Genomic DNA, 20,588 nt, shown 5'->3' with positions numbered 1-20,588 from the left:
AGAAATGTGCACATTACGAAAAGAAAGTTTGATTTACAAAACAGGTGGGATTGTAAGAACGGAAATGAAAAAAATCAGAACTTTGGAGGATAACATACTGGCTGAGGCATTGTTGTTAGAGAAGCCAGCACTTTAACACAGCATGTTTCCTAAGTGCCTGATGATACAGAACGGTCATTTTATGATGTGATTTAGTAGATATCGGTCCTTTAATTTTTGCATCATAGTCCTTTATCATTTGTTAGAATCAAGCTTCAATCTAAGGAGAGAGTCTTTATCAGCTTGTGCTACAGGAGACCAGAAGCTCTAAAATGAAGATGTTAACTGTAAATTCTTTGTCCTCCAACTGAATCCTTATCAATTTCCAGGCTATCATAGTTACTCCAGAGTCATGTTGACAGAATCTTCCGAAAACACACTGGCCAAAGGCAAACTTCAGGGCATCCACAAAGGGTTATATGAGGTCCTTGAGGCAGCCAGACGTCAGTCTTTCAAAGGACTTCTCAACATCAAAGCCTCTCTCGTCTTCTGATCCTGCTTTTTCGCTTTGTGGGAATAGAAGACAGGAGGAGTTTAGAGGTCTAGTGAAAGACGCCCTTAGTTCCCACCTTCAGCAATAGAAGCGTTTTAGTTGATAAAAGACACTTTGTTTAAAAAAAAGCAGGTTTAAAATTCTTTATTTCATACTCTATATCTACAAAATTTCCTTTTCTGTCTATCAGTCTTTTCTAAATGATAGTGGTTCATCCAGCCCATTCTCTCTGCTCTCAGCTTGTCCACAGGCATTACATCTATTCTGTCAGCCTCTTATGATGCTGAAATACGATGACATGGTACATACTCTATTCTCTGCCCCTGTTTCTCCCCTCCCCACATCCTTTTGTCCACCTTCTCTCTCTACACCATGTGCTCATGTAGATTAGGGTTGGTATTTGCCTTCAGAATACCCATGCTGGGTCTGGTAAGTAATAATGTAAGTCCCAAGCCGACGACAACCGTAGGTAACATTCGAATGCAGACTTGAGCCTTGCCACCAAGGAACTCTAAGCTAGCTTGGCTCGACATGCTAGCTCTTCACATTTTTGCAAATCGAAATCTCCAAGCTCCTGGTTTTGTCTTGCTCCGCAGAGTCTAACAAAGAGTTTTGGAGGCTTCCACTCCCCCTTTTTTCCAACTCAACACAGAAGGAAAGATGCTTTTTAAGCCTGCAGGTTCTCTAGGTATCTTTCTGCACTCAGGTTTTGATTGCTTGCCCAGGGGCTCAGGCAGTATTACCATAGTTATCTCACCACACCAAACGCATACCAGCCCTCAAAGCCTTTGGAGCTGTTTGCCATGCCTCTCAATTTGCAACATAAGCAGATAAGTTCAAAAAGGATAAAGCACCTGAACAGGGGTTTGACAGCAAGATTAAGGTCACAGAAGGAAAGGTCACACTGATGATTGTCGCCACCAGTTCAAACCAACAATAATTCACATTACGTCATTTCCTGTTCATACACCATCTCAGAAGGAATTTGTTTATTCACCCTAATAGCATTTTATGATGTCGGACTTTTTTCTGTGTTCTTCAGACTCTCATGGGATGGATCTGTTTGCGGTTGCGGTCCATGAGTTTGGTCATGCTATCGGCCTGGTCCACACGTCAGCCATGGAGTCCATCATGAGACCGTACTACCAGGGTCCTGTGGGAGACCCTCTGAAGTACGACCTACCCTATGAAGACAAAGTCCGCGTCTGGCAGCTCTACGGTACGAGGGAGCATTTACTAAACTTTCTATGCTTGTAAAAGAGAGCACGGGGTAAATTAAATTAGTTGCAGTTCCATCAGAATCTCCTTTAATAAATCTGTCGGGAGTCTACAAAAAGTGCCCACAAATAAAAATGGTATTCCAGTAATTGATTTGTACTGGGGAACATGTTGTCGGAAATGAAACAAAGTGGCTGATTTACTGTGAAGGTCACACTGTAAATGGATGTAACAGCATGTGTGACATTTATGGGAAGTGGATTTTTTACAGCGGATTTTTAAAAAAATACTTGCACTTAGTGTTCTCCACTTTTCTCCACCTTGCTAACCCTTTTGACGTTAGCTACGGAACAAATTCTCCTCTTATGGAAAACAACTTTGGGCTTCACTTCATACTCGCTCAACAGTTGTCCTTTTTTAGGATCTAATATGTTGTTTTTGTGTTTCTGTGAAGCCTCATAGTGTGTTGGGATAGATTTGAGCTATATTTGCATTCACATAATTTTCTTCTGTACTCCGCCGATCATGATGCACGAGTCTCCGCTGTAATTACGTCTTTCTTGGTGCGGCGGTGGAAAGAGCCAAAGTTCAACAGACTGAAGATACAGAAGCCTCCTCATACACGAAGCAGCGAGTGATGAGCGCTAGAGAGAAAGGTTATTGATTTAATGAAAACATGGTAGGAGTTAATTGGACCTCGGTATGGCATGTGAACAACCACACCACTCAGTGATGGAGAAAATGAAACAGAATGATGAACACATGGAGAGATGAAGTATGTTAGTGAACAAAAGAAATGAGACAGAAGAAAGGAGAGAATGATGCGCAGTACGTGCTATTTGCCAGACCGAAATAGAAGGACACATTTTACAGAATTCAACATTTATCGTTTGTTTTGTACTCATTTGAGTTGATGTTTAACTTCCCAGGTGTCAGAGACTCAGTGTCTCATACTAACCGACCAGGCAGCGCATCCCAGACAGCTGAGCCTCCTGTCCTGCTGGACCTTCCTGAAAACAGATCTACCTTCCTGTAAGTAGACGCCCATTTATTCTGTATCTATTGGATGTAACAAAATATTTGCAAAAATATATTTATTTTACAGAACCATCCTGTATAAAAGCTTCTGCTTTTGTTCCTTAAACAACTCTCAGTCTATTCACAAACCTCCTGAGCACAACAAGTGATATTTCTCAGAATCGTGACGGTTTTCTAAGAAATTTCCTTTATAGTTTAGACTACATCCTGGTTAAAGATATATGCAGTTATTCATAAAGCAACTAAGACCTTAAGAGAACTTCTGGTAAAACACTGTTAAGAGTAGGGAGGACTCTTTAAGAGTTTCTCAAGTAGAAGAGAAAACAGGAAATAACAACAAAGATGATCATGCATACAATTACAGCTCTGTCACATGTATTTTCAAACATTGTACGCTTTATGAAGTTGATATTTAAAGTATACCTCACCATATATCTTATAATTTAAACAACAGAGGACGTTAGTGAAGCTGACATACATAATGGACAACCCCTCTCACCCCCTGCATGACCCTGTGGGGGCTCTGAGCAGCTCCTTCAGCAGCAGGCTGAGACACCCACCCTGCAAGACTGAGCGCTACCGCAGGTCTTTTTTTTCCATCTGCAGTCAGATTTTAAACAGCATCACCTCCACATGAGGTATCATGATCATTAACATCATTAATGCTGCACACTGTGTGTGTGTGTGTGTGTGTGTGTGTTTTATCTTATCTAATCTGACTTTCCACAAGTGAAAGTGTACATAGTGTTTATGCCTTGTATTATTTAATTATATTTTATTTAATTAACCTTCTTGTTGTGTTCACCTTCCACCCCTTACTTTAGTGTTCCAGGTCAAAATTGACCCGTCTGTTTCAACTGCTCTTAAATTAGCACAAAAAACATTTTTACCACCAAATTTTTATTCAACATTCTTTAGCTGTGAACCATGTCTCAAAGAATTGTTCAACACGAATGTATAGAACTGGACATAACATAACTGCAGTGAAAATACAAATAAGCACTAACAATGTATTGCAATGTATGATTATGTAATGTAAAAAAATTAATGGAAAACCAAAGACCAAACTTAACATGAAAACAAGTGAAAGAGTACATAGTGTTTATATGTATTATTTACTTCTATTGATATTTCTTCCTTTATTTAATTCATGTAAACTTGCTCATAGCTGGTTTTTAGACTTTCTTGGCTATTGATGCTGTTTATATGTCCTGTTTTCCTGTTTTATCGGAGCTGCTTAAACAACCAAATTTCCCCATTGGAGTATCAATAAAGTTTGTCCTTTCCCTCTGAGAAGTTCATAACATGAAAAAAAAAAAGTGTTCATGATTACATAATGTTTCACTAGAATCTATGATTACTCCGAGTGATTTCAGGGTCTCCATTATCACTAGAAAAAGCACTCGTCTTGCTTTTTTTCTCGCTTTTTGGATCAAGCCATTCAAAGCCTTTGTAAGCCTGAGTCATACATAACAACAAGGTAAACCAAGCTTTCTTACGAAGACAAAAAAAAAAATTCTTGTCCCTTTCTCGCTCAGTTTTCGAAATAACTTCTAAAACTTTGTAGGAGCCTTTTGAGATTTCTCTCAGAACATTTGTGAATAAAGTCCCACAACATTCCTTTTATGCCAAAGAAAGCAGTGACCATGCATCAATAATGTCCTTTTCTGCTCTTTCATGATACCCCGAGGGGTGCAGCAAAAATAAGTGTCAGTAAAATCAGAGTCAATTTTGCTACCAAACTTTTTCTGCTCAGGACATTTACAGGAACAAACTGTGTGGCTGTTTGATCCGTGTTAGGACTTTAATTGACGAAGCTGGACATGCAAATAAACAAACAATAATCAATTTTAACATTTGTATGTGTTTTATGCTTTCATGTTTTCAGATGATAGGAATTCTTCAACTTGTCACAAAAAATGTGACAACAGTAAAAGTTATGAAAGAATTTACACCATAAATGATGCTTGAAAATGCTTGATATTTTATTAGTTTACTACATCTTTTATTGATTTTATTGTTTTATTTAAGGAATCGTCTCGATTGTTTTTATTATCATATGTACAGCACTTTGTAGACATTTCTTTGTTGTTTAAATGTGCTATATAAATAAAGTGGATTGGATTGGATAAAAACACAATCTTTTAATCTGCTCTGTGCAGGTGGCCTTTATTGCTGAGTTGCCATATTGAATCACATTAATAGAGATGTCTATTTTTTCGATGGTTTCCTGAGTACCATTATGATTATATAATGATTGTTTCTTAATTTCCTCTCCACTCTTACTGAGAAACAATGTAATGAATCCATGCAGGAATACATTTATTGTTAAAAAAAAAAAAAAAAAAAGATTTTTTTTTTAAGCTTGATATGAAGTCATGAGGTGCCAACAAAGCAAATTAGTAAAGAAGCAGAGAGTGAGCTTGGGAGCCTGCCCGTCTAATTAAGTAACTCCCCAATGCAAGCTGGGCAGCTATCAGCCTCTAGTTTTTGTCAGATTGCTGAGGATAATTAGAGTTAATTTTGTCCATTTATGTATTACGAGTGTTCATGCACAAACCACCAAGCACTAACCTTAAAGGAGCCCCTGAGAGTTCGAAAGAAAGGCTTCATAAAAATGTCTTAGTTGTGATGGTCTGAAAATCAAATTGGTTTCAGAACACCAGCCGTAAAGAATGGGGAAAAAAAACAAAAAAAACAAGGCAGCACAGAGAAGGATGTCTACACCAAACAGGCAGCGGTGGATAATTAGCCATCTTTTGTTCCCCAGTTTCAGACTTCCACTGCCTTCATTAATAATTTACCATTGAATCCATCAGGTCACGATGCGTGGAAAAGCTGGATTAGGTCTGACAAGGACACCTGTACTGACTGAGTCGATGGTGTGGTGTTAATAGAGCTCTGAATGGAGACCTTTGTTGGTAATATAAGGCCTGGCGGGCTCCCACTCTCGACCCTGTATTTCTAATGGCCTCATCATTTGCAAGCGGGACACGTCAGTGCTTTAAATCACTTAAAAAACCCTTGGGGGTAAATGGAGGACCTTGGTGCGTTACAATGATAGCATCTCCTCCACTGTTTTAGCCAGGTTTCACTGATTCAAGCAAAGGTCGACGATAAAAGCATGAAATTATGATGAACAAAAAGAGCCTGAAAAGAATTTAATGAAGAAAACAATTAAGCTTTTCTTTTAGGTTTCATGATCACGCTACAGAAACATGGTCTGTGGTGTTTAAAGATTTAAGGAGTAAATGTCCAGTTTTACACAAGCGCTTCTTGTTTTCCTCTCTTTTCAAATCTTCTCTCTTCCTCTTTTTCTACTTTCTTCACATCTCTCTCAGGCTGGCTCGAGATGCCCCCGACAGATGCACCAGCCACTTTGATGCAGTGGCCCAGATTCGAGGGGAGGCCTTCTTTTTCAAAGGTACTGAGTCACAGAGGGAGGGAGGCAGACAGGCGCAGAGCTACAGAGCTGCGTGGGGAGAAATAAAAAGAAATTAGCTAAATGAGCGGAAGGAGGAGGAGGGAGAGTAAAGTAAAGAAGGGGGGAGAGAGAGAGAGAGAGAGAGAGAGAGAGAGAGAGAAAGAGAGAAAGAAGGAAAAAGGGATGTGTGTTAGGGAGTGAGGTGGATGCAGACACCCGGCTGAGCCTGCTGAGTCCTACTGAGAGACTGCAGTCCAAAAATTACATCAGGCTTTCATGCTGCCCCTCTGGAGGAATGACCCAAAGCACCACACTGACAACAGAAACAAGAAGGAGACTTTGAGCCTTCAGCAGCAGATGTCTTATGCTGAACTCTCCAGACATTTTTTGAACCTTTTTAATATTTTATTTTAACAAGAGATGACATTAAAAGTTTATAGATCATTGTTTTATAAAATGTTGGCCTTTTCATGTTGTTTTTCAGGCATTGGAATAAATAAAAATGTAAATAGTGATGGTATCAGCATTCCAGGTATGCCTATAGCATATGGGATGTTGTCCTTATCCTTCTTGGATAACCTTGATAATTGCTCATATTTGCACTTTAACTGAATTGGGCAGTTCCAACATCACAACTAGTCAACCATGAAAATTGACATTTGCAGTACAGTGTATAAATCTCCACACCCAAAATGGCAACGAGAAATTGAACCATGATAGACTTCACATTGGTTTACGTTTGCATTGGTCGTGTTCCTCCGAAGTTAAAGCCCGCAGTCAGCCCTCAAAGTCAGCACCGATTCACTGACCACAGTCCTTTTCCCCTCAGGAAAATACTTTTGGCGACTGACTCGAGAGAAGCACCTGGTGTCTCTGCGTCCGGCTCAGATCCATCGCTTCTGGAGGGGTCTCCCAATCAACCTGGACAGCGTGGACGCTGTGTACGAGAGGCCAGGGGACCACAAAATTGTATTTTTTAAAGGTATATTACAAAAAAAAAAAAAAACTCACGTCCCGGAATGAGATTTAAACTTTCTTAAAGTTACTCTGGTCAATGTTTTTTTCTCGTATGTAAACAGTATTACTTATTCATAACTTTATATACAAACAATACAGTTTTGTATTACACAAAGGTGTATGTACTGCATTCTCAGAGAAAGCACATCTCCACTGTGCTGCATTACCTAATAAAGTTTTATTCATGCAATAATTTAAGAGGCAAGACGTCGCTGTGAATTTAAAGAAAATTGTGTATATATATATCAAGGGCATATTCCTTCTCAGCTTCATCACAAAATAAGTGCAAATCTTTTTATTATGTTGAGTGTGATGAATATATCTTTTCCCATCTTAAGTACAAACTCTCTCTCTGCTTTGTGTAATGTATCAGACGATATATTGTAATATAGATTTTCTGTCCACCCCTTCAGGTCTGAAGTATTGGGTATTTAAAGATAATATCGTAGAGGAGGGTTACCCTCGTCAAATCAGTGACTTCGGCCTCCCCTCGGACGGTGTGGACGCAGCTTTTGTTTGGCTGCACAATGATAAAACCTACTTCTTCAAGGACAACCAGTACTGGCGCTACGATGACCACCTGAGGCATATGGACCCGGGCTACCCTAAAGACAGCACGCTGTGGAAAGGGTTGCCAACACATCTGGACGACGCCATGAGGTGGTCTGATGGTGAGTAATGTCACAACATTTCTTTTTTTTCCCTTCAAACTCTTGAAGACTCAAATCTACTCGCTCCTCTCAGGGAAGCTGTGGGTTGTGTTGGCCATGTTGGGGGATGTGTTTCCTCTTGTCTGACCCTGTTCTGCCATCTTTTAGTGCACACAACTCAAAGACAGTTGATTGTTGACTCCTTGGGCCTTAGAGCTCGTTCGAACTGGCACGTCGAGTAAAAGCAGTCACTCTGCTGGGACACAGACTTTAAACTTATCAAAGAGATTCATGAGCTCATTCTTTGTCACGACCCACAAGTTGAGATTAAAGGTGAAGGTTGCTATGAAGGTTAATTAATGTCAGCTTTGCGTCAAGGCTTAATGTGTCAGTGTGCTTCAAAAGGAGTACTTTTCAGAACATCAAACAGTCATTGAGACCATCTTTGGAATGGAAGAAAGCAGGAATGTGAAAACAGATGTGGGTACAAAAACGTGTCTCTTTAGATGTAGAGTGAAGTCACCTCACACCACAGTGAGCGCTCCTGAGCTGGTAGAAGTTATGTGCTTTGCTCAAGGGCACCTCGGCAGTTGCGAAGGGGCCGTTGTGGCTCAGTCGGTAGAGTCCTTCACCCTTCAACCGGAAGGTTGGGGGTTCAATCCTCAGCTCCTGCAGCAACATGTCATAAATAGACTTTGAATCCATGGATCAATGAATCCAGAATCGTTTAAATCGATAAACAATTCTGAATCGAATCGTGAGACACCCAAAGATTCCCAGTCCTACTAGTTTATCTTCAGTGCTTCTTTTATGAGCCAAGGTATCAAAAACTTCTTTTTAATAAAACACAAAAGCCAGAAGTAAAATAGACACTGAATTTACAATAATACTGTAATAACAGCAGAACCCTCCTTATTCTTCTTCTGTTTCCTCTGAAGTAATTCAGATAAATGAATACTGAATAATAAATGATACTTATTCAATATTCCACAAAATAAACAACCAAAACTTGAATCCAAAGGTAATCTGTCACCCTGAGTAAAAACAAGTGACAAAGGAAGCACAGTGATATTTTTTGACCTCTTCTGTCTTGAATTAAAAATTGATTATGTTCCCATTCTGATTGATTACATTCAATATACGTGATACATCACCGCTGCCTGTTTCTTCCCTTGATAAAGGATTACATTTGTCAGAGAGATGTAGAGTTGTAACACTCCAGCAGAGCGTCAGACCACTGGTTGCTCTGGAGTTCATTGGAGCCTAAGGCAAGACCGTGCAATATCCTTCTCAGGAGGAAATCCTCAAAGAGGAGTGAATTACACCAGAAAAATGAGATTCACATCGAGCAATTATGCAAGTTCGCAAACATTGAAGTTTTGGATAAACTTTTATGATAAGATATACAATTTTAAGCCAACTTCCTCGGAGCAGTAAACACAGCGAAGCCTGATTGTTGCTTGCTGTTAAACTTGAATAATGCAGTCTAAAAAAAGCTCAACAAGGATTGAATGGATTATCATTATATTCTATCAAGACATTATTGGTCCCGAAAGGATGAATCCACTGACTTTACCTGTCCCTGACTTTTCTTCTGGCAGGATAAACCTTTGGGGTTTTGAGTACATTTTCAAAATATACTGTAGGTTTTCACTGGATTTTGACTCACTGTGTGTAATTTCACATCCTCCCACTGTATAAATCACAATCACTTTTGTGATTCCTTTCATTTTTATCCTGCGCAATTACTAGGTCACAGCTTCCATTTTTACAATACTTGCAAAACAGATGATGAAACTCAGAGTGCATGCCGCCCACTAAATCACGACAGTATTCATTTTTAGGCCACATGTCCACCGAGCATTTTTTTCTGAGCGCTATTTGTCTTTTTTCAATTGCTGTCAATGAGGAGAGAGCGTTTGCAACAGCAGGCGGCTGCATGCAGAAAAATCACGGCCGCTCAGCATCTTATTTTCCGAGCTGCTCTGAGCGCTCAAGCTGGAAACTCTTCAGAAAGGCGATGCTGACACCACCAGCCGTCTGTTTCCAAATGTATGATATTGCTCGTATTTTTGCCGCCTACGGATCGTGTCTTGTACCTATTGGTACATCCTCCCATGTTGCGTGTCTGCTTGGGTAAAAACGATCTGAAAAAGTGCAGTAAAAAGTGACGTAGCAGTGTTGGTCATACACATCACCATGCCAACAGACTGTGATCATAGAGACATGAGGGACAAACAGCACTTTTACTCTCAGTGCTCGAGAGTGCACTGCCAGTTCTTTCTTTAAGAAGTCTATTAGAAATATCGGCTGACTCACTGATTGACTGACTGATTGATTATAGGGCTAAAGAGTATGCTTACTTCAGTGTTGTTAGCATGTTAGCGTTCAGGTTTTAAGCTAAAAGAACCCCACACGTCGATTCAGTGTCATAGTGTTACATTTTCATAGATCTGAGTTGGATTTCATGGTATTGTGTTCTTCATTTGCATAAATCAGTGCTCTTGTCCATCAGTGAAGGTTTAAACCATTATTGTTAATCATGGGTCTGTTTATTGAGACACTTGAGGCTTTCATCACAAATCCAAAGTAACAGGCTGTTTATTTTAATTCAGTTAAAAAGGGTATAAATTAAAATTGTATTTACTTCATAGTTCAGTTTAAGTTCTATCTGTCATAGAAAAGACATTACTCTGGAGAAAGTGTATTAAATTAAAGATTTGTTTTCTTTCATCCAATGTGTTCTGTCATGATATTTATTTTCATTTGGTGTGAGTTTATTTCATTTTGCCAGTCTCCCTGGTTGTATCCCTGCATAATGTTTTGTCGGCATTACTGCAGTATGCAGATTAGAGACACATTTGCATTTTTTTTTTTTTTTATGTCAAAATATAATTTTTAACCTTTTTATCAGCTATTTTGACGTGGCACACATGGTCCTTTTTTGCCAACACTCTTTTCCACACACAAGCACACGCACACACATACACAAACATTCAGACCTTGGAACTGGTCCAGTGTAATCACAGCAAGCCGCTCCACTGTAGCAGCTGAGCGTCAAGGTCGCAACCACTGTTTCCATTAACGCAGCACAGCTACAGTCATCTGAACGCATGTGCCCCTTAATGAATGGTGTTAAACTGTCTAACCCCATTTATTTGAGAGACTTTGAGTAAAAGATTGTTGGGTTTTTTTATGTTCTGTGTGTGTGTGCTGGGTTTGATGACGGCAGAGAATTTTTACTGTTACAATGCCAAGCAGAAAGTCCCTTATCCCCCCTGCAGAATGTAAGGAAGTTCTGTCCTGTCAGGTGTTTAGCGCTCTGTGTTCCGTCTTCCTCTTGCTCCTAACTCGTTTTGATATGTGCAAAAAAAAAGGTATGTGAGTTAGGCGAACGGCACAGTAGCAACTCTGCTTCACCCCCCCAGCCATTATCACCACAGAGCCTGAAGGGGTAAACTTGGAATCCTGAACACACATACACACACAGAGGCCATGAGGCCTGGGAACTGAAGCCACATCAAAGCCTACTCTGTTTGTTTCACCAACACAGGGGAGGTGAAGAGCGAAAATAGGAGATGGAAACCTACAGGGTGGTGAGAAGAGAGTGATATGACAGCAATAAGAGGAAAAGTGATGTGGTGACACCTTGTTTTGACCATAGAACAAAAAGACACAAACCGGAGGGGGGGGGGGGAGAAGGAGAATCGCGACAAGAGGCGATATGGGGACACTTGACGACGAAGAGAGATCATAAAGATGAGGGAACAAAAGAAAAGATATGAAGAATAGAGATGGCTCGACTCAGAGGACAGATACAGAAATCACAGAGACAGAAAAGGCTGTAAAACCTTGGAGAATGGTTGCTGTAAAGGGAGAAAGGAGGACTTAAAAGATAGTAACGTGGCTGTAATGATTATACTAATCATTGCTGCTGATGTCAGTAAGCCTCCAAAGAATAGTTAAACCCTTTAGTCAAAGCCAGTAAAAGGTAAAAGAAAGGAAATTAAATTTGTCAGGCATGAATATTTTCTTAAACCACAAGGAAGTTTCGTTCTCAGGAAGTTGGCACAATTGTTGTTATCCTACCATTGATTTTACGATGTAGTGACTCTGGGATTATAGGGTTTGAAATCTTGGGTATGTTAACAAGTGACTGTTTTGACAAAAAGAACAGTTTGGCTTAATCCTGCCAAAGCTTCCTTTCAACAATTAGACACAACATCACAAAGGGTTAGTAGTTCCATCATTACAATGAAGATGTACACGATGGATTATATGTTGAGGCTGTAACCTGTCTTGCTGCAAGTATTACAGTATGTATAAACCTGAGGCTGAAAGGAGTCCACAGTTGCCCTCAGTGAATTATCATAGCTTAAACTACTACACCTTGCTATTTCAGGATATGAAGGATTTTTTTTCCTAAAACTAAAGTTGTGTCTTTTATCTTCAGTATATTAACAGGCTCACAGGTTAAGACCAGTCTGACGTTGACGTTTTGTGCAGGTGAATGCATGAAATTGCATTGAAAACACAAGCTGTATCCTTCTTGCGTTTCAAAGACCAGATGTTGCCATAAATTAAATCTGTTTACCTTATCAAGAGTTTTTTTGGCTCTAGGAATGATTGCCTCATGAATACAACTGGAAGAGCCTCTTTTTATAAATATCATCATTATAACTTCATTTGTTCTGCCTGGACACTGAGTCCTCTCTAGTGAAATAATCTGAAGGAGAGCTGTATTTTTAAGATGACTCCGAAGTTAGTCAAGAGCGAGTGACATTTGATATTTAATCACCTCTTCTCGACAGCTCTTTCAGACTTTCAGTCTCTGTGGAAAAGAAAGAAGAATATGAAGAACCTGAAGTGACATTCTGCCCTATGCGCCTGGACTTCTAATAATAGCGATAGATGGATAAGGATGGGGACTTTGTGAGTGTGTGTACTTTTGGATTTGTATCTCTGTGAGGATCACGGTCAGCTCCAGACACAGGGAAAGAGGACATAATCAGTAAGTGAGGAAATGAAGGTCAGTGCTCAGCAGAGCTGAGTTATTTTGGGACTGCTGTTTTATAGTTAAGGAACTGAAATAAAAAATATATATATATTTTACTGCAGCTGGCTCAGTACTATGAGGTGGCAGGCTTCTCTCAGTTCGGTTCAGATGTGGACGCTACTACTCAGAAGCTGCTGAACCGTGGCGTTCGTCTCACTGATCACTTTAAACAGGGGCAGTACTCTCTCATGGCTTATGACGAACAGGTAAATTTATGTTGGAACTGAGAAGGAAATGGTCCAAAGTGACTGTAATGGGACTGCCAGTCAGTGGTTATTTTGCAGCATGCTCGGCTAAGTTGATTCCTGGTCCTTGAATGCAGAAGTATGTAGCTGTTAGTGTGTAGCATCCACTTACGATCTTAAAACAAAAAAAAATGATTAATTTAATGGTTTTGATAATCAAAAATGATCATTGGTGGTATCTTTGTGTGGTTTGGTTTGATAGTGGTTATTTCCCCTATTTTGTCAGCTGTTGTTGTCCTTCATTTCGATCTCTCATCTGGCCTATTGAATTGTGGGGAACACAAGGAAGATTGGTGTGGTGCATACTGTGATTTGTGTTCTAATCAGTACGACATCCAGGTAGTTTTGGTCTACGTCTGGTCTTGCATTTATTTGCATACTGCTTTGTGTACAAATCAGTACGTACAGTGGTTGGTTTGGAAACCAGCCTGTCTCCATACGCTTGAAACAACAGCAAGAGCAAGAGATCCAGTTTATCAAATAATATAATGCTGAGTGAGGACACACACATTGCTATAAGATGGATCCTTCCTAGAATCACTTGACCAGAGAGACTCCAGTCTGCCTCCACATGGACTTCTTACACTTTAACAACAAACAAAACAAGTGTGGTGGAATATCTGGCTTCATAAGACAACGTTCTTGTCACTGCGGTCCATAATCACCTGCTCCCTCCCTCTCGATTGTCCACATGGGATTTCTCTCTCTGGCTCTGCTGCTATCGATCTTATTTCATAGTTTATGATGAGGTCCATTGAGGCTAAGTGTTTGTGTATGTACTGTAACGAGAAGAGAAATGAGATCCCATCACAAGTGGTCACTGAAGACCCATTTATTGTCACACTTAAGTGCATAGTGCAGAGCTGTCCACTTCAGATAAGACCCGGTGTGACAGTTACATAAGAGTCCTAAAGGGTTTATGTAGCTCATAATGAGAGAAGTATGTTTTGAATGTATGATATTAGTGCTTGATGACATGTAAAGCAAAGAGCTACATCTTTGAGCTTGAAGATCCAGACTGGCAATACATTTCATCACAATCATTATTTCCAAACCATTTTATTTAGAAAGTTGTTCGTTCATATATCCCTCACATACTTTTTATCTTGTTCATATTCTACCGAGAGCTCACATCCTTGACAACAGGATTCTTTATTGGCTCTCTTTAATATTTTCTCTCTACTCATTTATTTCCTCCACCTCCACATAAAATACATCAAAATGCCAGCACCACGATGATGCATAGTTCAGTAATGTTCTTGAAAGAAAACAAATATTGACTAAAGAGTCAGCAGAAGAAAATTTTCACTTCCTGTGGAGCTTCTCCGCACATTTTTCATTGAATCAATATGCGGTAATCAATGACCATTGCAGTTTCTATGTGAGAAAATGAGCCAGCCACATCAGTATGACATGGTTACTTGATCTTTGTTTGTTCAGGCTTTTCATTCACAATCAAATCAAGAAGCATAATGTGGTCAGTCACAGAGAAAACAGAATGAGGTGAAAGAAAGGACTGACGATGATAAAGTATAGTGCAGTCAATCATAACCTGGAAAGAGAGAGGGAAACATATCTGCACAATTCATAATGATGATCACAGGCTTTTCAAATTCTACTTTCATTTAGAAAAATTCCTAACCTCAGAGCATTCAAAGACGCACGATGACGGACGACTACAAAACTTCATGAAGCTCATAGTGCTTTCACACTTGCAGAAAACTACAAAGGCCCCTTTGGTAACATTGGTGAAAATGTTATAATTTGTAGTCATAAAATGATAATTTGTGGCCATGAATTATTATTTTGTGGCCTCAAATTAGTAATTCCTATGGGCCCCATGTGGTGAATAAGGTGCATGAAGAACTCTGTTAAGTTGTTGAAGTGTGGAGGTGTTTCATTTCGGGATTTCTCGAAGGGTATTTGTATTGCGTTTTCATCAGTGAATGAACTCATACAATGCATCACAATCCAGAATCCGAGCAGATGCTCTGCCCTTACCTGGTCATGAACTGGTGTCTCCATGCCATTCTTTGAGAAGCGGTTATACTATAAAGTTTCTGAGCTTCTCAAACTGAACTCTATGAGAGACCACTCCAATTACACCCTTCTAATCAATTCACTTCATTGTTTTGTTAATAAAAGAGATCAAGATAAGATTTAAGCTAAACAGTGGGTTATCCGCAGAGTAACATAGCATTCACATACATAACAAGTATGTTCATGTTTTAAATAACAATTATTAAGACCTCCACACTACAACAACTCAACAGAGTTCTTCACACACCTAATCCACCACGATTGGTCGGTATGAGTTGGCCTCGAAATTAATAATTCATGGCCACAAATTATAAAATTTTCACCAAAGAGGGCAAGAGGGGCTCCGTAGAAAAACTTAGGATATTTCCAGAAGGAGCTGTGTGAGCACAAACAGCCACATTTTTCATTCGGACTTCACCAAGAGTTTCTCCTGCGCAATGATAATCCATCTCCGTTTATTTGCCTCCTCCACTAATACCGACAGTATTTTTTCGCTTGCATCCTGCTTTCCGTCCTAACTCTCCGTGTCGTAATCCAGTAAAACATATTAGACCAAATAAAAATTCTACCACCTCCACAGTGTTTGCACCCGTTACCATTCACACAATTTCTCTTAGTAGATCACCACTAAGTGAACACACAATTAGTACTCGTTGGCATCTCAGTAAATCAGGCCATACGTATTTATTTTCTGTTTCACGCGGACCTGTAAATGGCCTTTGACTTTGGTTCTGAACTGAGTCGTCTCACCATTCATTCATTCCAATATAATTTATGTGTAATCTTCCAGTTAGAGGCAAAGATTCTTTTCGCACTCATAAGACCAAACATTCCCAATCTTTTTTCTACAAATATGACCAGCGCTATTCATCCATACAGTTAAAAAACATAGCTTGGGGTCTAGCAGGATGTCAGCTACTGTTCTTGTTTGGAGGTGAGGTTGTCAAGAAGAAATGTTGGACTACAATCAAACCTCTGCACAAGTACAAATCACAGCATATTAGTTTAATTCTCAGTTCTTCGATTCATTTTCCAGTCTTGTTTTAGTCTCCAGTCTTGTGCATAAAAATGCAGCCCTACAACATGTTGTGTTCAAATCAGTTATTTTTGAAGAGCAAAAATTAAAAGAGTTCATGATCAGAATCGTTCCCTGATCTCCGTGTTATGCTTAAATCATTCAAATGTCCACAAGTTATGTCACTAAACAAGTCTTTCTTACATAATGGAACATTTGGAGGCTTTGTACCTTCTTAAAGGTTGTTTTCCTCACCAGCACACACAGCCTTTAAGCTTCCTGCTTTTTTTTTTTTTGCCACTGCCCAGTGTGGTATTTCGATGACTCTAATGAACTAAGGTGCCCTGCAGTGAAAAGGACAGGTCAATCAACTGACACGCTGCAATTAGGGTGTCAGGAAAGTCGAGGAGGCGTTACACATAAACACACAAACACACCCTTAAAAGAGTGGAAGCACCCCGCGGGTGGATCACCCCAACCACACATCATGTGATTGGTCTTCCAGAGATACTTTAAGCTGAAGAAAACAGTGACAGTAATCTGCACTGGTCCTTCTCGTGCCAATTAAGTTCCTCTAAGCATCTAAACACATGTGCATTTGATTCCTTTAAATTTAAGTTTTGTGCATTTTCCAAACGCTGCATGCAGTCTCTTCCAACGCAGGTGCTCGATCGCAGGCTGTCACGATTACAGTTGCTGGCTACAGCTCAGCTATTACGCACAACATCCAAGTATACAGTATATAGGATGCGTATGCCACCTTTATTTTGGATCAGATCATCCATCTGAGTCTCTGTTTGAATCATTGCCATGCCACAGTAACTAACAGCCACTGAAAAATAAAAGCTTGTTGTGACTGGGCATGGTGGCTTACAATTCTGATGTGTGCCAGCTCTGTTATTGTTTTCCTATTGAGAGAATGGAGGCCTCCATGTGAGCAGCAGGTTAAAAAAAACAGCTACTGCTGCACAGGTTGTTTGTACTCTCTTGTGTTAATTAAGTGCTGGGTTGGTTTTCATGCCAGTGCAAATTTGTGTTGAAGTATTTTAGTTTTATTTAACTTTTTTTTGTCTTTGGAGATTACAAAGCTTTAAAAGGTAACTGGAAACAAAGTTAAATATTTGTTTGCTATTTCCTACAGCTGAAGATGTTTAAACCTCTGAGAAACGTCATTCATATCAGGTTTGCTTAAAGGCTATGAGTTTGTTTTTTTGTTTGTTTTTTGCGAAAATAAGTCTCATGATTTAGAAAAGAAAATCCAAAGAATGTTTTTTATTTTTTGGGGGGGGTGGAGAAGCCTCCATGATCATATCTCTTCACTAAAACTCATTGGTGCTTTCACAACAGTCTGCCGACATATCAAGTTCCAGACGCTTGACATAAACGTCATCCTGCTGCATTTTCAGATCTCTTCTCTCCGAGTTCACACAGGAAGTCAGGGGGCTGGCAAGAAAAAAAAAAGTCCAGCTGAAGATGGATTGAAAAATGTGTCTGTTTTCTGACACATTCTGTTTTCTGGAGACTTGTGGGAGAGTGAAAGCACCGTTAAAGTGTTTTCTGTCAAAAGGTTGTTATTGAGTTCATTAAACAGTCACTGTATTGTACTTCTTTGATAGGCTGCTTTCTTTTCTCCGGCCAATAATATTCTGCACCTCTCAGGGGGTTCTTTGGTGAAGAAAAATATCCTGCTGTTTTGTTTCCTGCTCTGTTTTACGCACACACACACACACACCAAACACACAATTATACCAACCCTATTTTCTCTCCCTCTAGGCTCGTCCTACTTCTTCAAGGGGAAGGAGTACTGGCGAGTGCCGGGCAGTGACATGGAGGTGGAGGCAGGATTCCCCCGTCTCATCGCCAAAGACTGGCTCCTGTGCACAGAGATGCAGTCTGACTCTCCAGACACAGAGCCCAAAAGCACGGAGACAAGAGGCAACGTGCACCATCACCCGGACCACGCGGAAAACGGGTACGAGGTGTGCTCCTGCACCTCGGACACTGCCTCACCTTTAGGTGCCCGTCCCTCCCCCTCTCCCCTGTGGTTGCTGCCACCTCTCTGGACGCTCTCGCTGGCCCTCCGATCTGAACTGCTATGATGCCAAAGCACGGGACAAAGTTCCTGAGCCAATTGGTGGAGGGCTAGAGGACTCTCAGTGGGAGCCAAACTGGAACACTTTGTTCTTCTTTTTTCATTTGGTATCTTTTTTTTTTTTTTTTTTTGCGCTAATTTTGCTGTTATTTATTTCACATGTGATGTGGTGGTCACTGCCAACTAGCGTATCATCCTCATATATTTACACTCACACTACTTTAAAGAGTTCGAACTGAATGGTCACCTTGCCTACTTTCTACAGGGACGTAAGAAATTCAGTAGAGACGGATTCAAAGAGCACCAACAGTTATTAGTCTTGTGATGCAGGTTTAGTTACACACAGGAGGTAGAAAGAGGAACAGCATATTAAAACACACAGTAACACATTTCACATCACACGATACGTTCAGCAAATTGTTTAGAAGAAAACCAGAAAAACATCTTGTGATATCTAGCAACCTTTAAAAAAATGTCTCTACTTTTTACACACATGTTCAATTTAAAATCTAAATTTTAAAATCTCAGAAACGCCAGTGTTTCTCTACATGATCGGCAGAATTCAGTGGGATTATTTTTCCTTTGTTTTCAAGATGTTGTGATAAATATCCAGAGTAGTGTACACACTGATTCTGTAAAGACACCTTGTTTTGAATTTGGGAGTTTTAAAGCGTGTTTTTTGCACACGCTGCACACACACACACACACACACACACACACACACACACACACACACACACACACACACACACACATCCATCTATGCTCATTGACTTGACGGTAAGCTTATAATACGTGTGGATGTTTTGGCTCCTGAGTCTAAACTTCTTACAGTGACAGCTGTGAAGATGGACGTGGAGCTGGATTATCTCCGTCAAAATCAGTTTTCCTGCATAAATCCCTCAGTTCCACTCCGACGAGGGAACCTGCAGCTTCTCATGTTTGTATTTCCACTGGTTCACATCCGCTCGGGTAACTTTTGAAGCATTCCTTGCTGTTTGTTGAGTTGTTACTTTAGGATCCACATCCATCGAAGGTTATATTCCTGATTTTCTTACACTGCAGGTCATACACTTTTAAGAGCCTTTTTGCTGCTGAACATTTCTTTAACCGTCCCTAGCTTCTACTGAAGACAAGAGTCTTAACATGGCTCTTGATTTATTCTTGCTGTAAAGATATATTTACTTATAGACTGATATATTTGAGTTTAAAAGTTCTGCAGTTATTGCAGTGCCAAGTGGACTGTGTATATTTTAAGCTGTGTTTTCTATGTAAAATATTTTTATAAAAAAAAAAAAATTAAACAAATCTGAATGACTTAATGCTGTGGAATAAGTTTGACGAGAACTCTGAGTTTGGTGGCTGAGTGTCTGTAATTATTTAGTGAGGCTGAAGAGGAGCCCAGCCTTGAAGACAGATGAAGGTAACGTGACAGCTTGCAGGCGCCATCTGGGAGCTGCTCTCCTTCCTTCCTGATGGTCCTCTTAAGCACGTTTGTCCTCTTGTAGTGGTCAAACATGCAAACCGCAGCGTGTCAGTCAAACCACACACTCGCTCTGAGAGGCTTTATAAACAGACTCCGCTGGCAGAGGATTAAACAAAGTTTCTTCAGGGGCGAAAAGTCATAATTCTACCTGCTCCACATCTATTCATCTGATCGGGTTCTGCTGTATCATGGATCAAAGTTAACAGGATGCAAAGCTCATTTAGACTCACAAACACACAAAGGTAAACACTCGAACACACGCACACACAAAAGCGGGTTTTGCATCTTAACACCCCTCTAGGATTCAACATGATGAAATGTGATTCAAACATTGATGAAAAACAATGGGGTTTTTTTGTTTGTTTGTTTTTTCTGATTTCTGAATAATTTATACAGTAATCTTCTAGACTCACATTCAGTGTTTGCTGATTCAGACTTTCAGCAGGTGTGTTTGAGTAAGACACCAGCAAGCACAAAATTACAACCACAAATTAACCGAGGCTTAATTCAAATCCTGATTTCACAAAAACACCATCTTCTTTTCCCTGCAGATGTTTTTTTTTTTGTTTTTTTTGTGCGCGGATGTTTTGTGAGTTGGCCACAGGCTGCAGAGGAATCCTCGCCAAATAATGCACACCCCCGAGCTTCATGTTGTTTTGAGGTAAAATGAAGTTGAAGAGTTTAAAAAGTCCCACGTTCACCGTTTCTGCCAACAGCAGCATTTTTTTGCTTCCCTCCTCTTGACACACTCGGGTGGTATTAATTAACTGGCAAG

The 20,588-nt window shown here is 40.0% G+C and overlaps 1 protein-coding gene across 1 annotated transcript in view; it reads left to right on the top strand.

The window, feature by feature from the left end:
• The window catches only part of LOC306836897 (matrix metalloproteinase-17-like), a 77,814-nt gene extending 58,607 nt beyond the window's left edge, over positions 1-19,207 (top strand). Inside the window, exons 5-10 of the mRNA XM_079364265.1 lie at positions 1,575-1,751; positions 2,680-2,782; positions 6,130-6,212; positions 7,042-7,194; positions 7,643-7,900; positions 18,009-19,207. Of these exons, the coding sequence (XP_079220391.1) occupies positions 1,575-1,751; positions 2,680-2,782; positions 6,130-6,212; positions 7,042-7,194; positions 7,643-7,900; positions 18,009-18,334 (1,100 nt within the window). The 3' untranslated portion in view covers positions 18,335-19,207. The remainder of the gene's footprint in view (positions 1-1,574; positions 1,752-2,679; positions 2,783-6,129; positions 6,213-7,041; positions 7,195-7,642; positions 7,901-18,008) is intronic.
• Positions 19,208-20,588: the final 1,381 nt, after the last annotated feature.

The sequence above is a fragment of the Symphodus melops genome, assembly GCF_947650265.1.
Source record: "Symphodus melops genome assembly, chromosome: 16".
Lineage (NCBI taxonomy): Eukaryota > Metazoa > Chordata > Actinopteri > Labriformes > Labridae > Symphodus > Symphodus melops.
The sequence above is the reverse complement of the archived record's forward strand: the minus strand, read 5'-3'. Positions and strand labels throughout refer to the sequence as shown.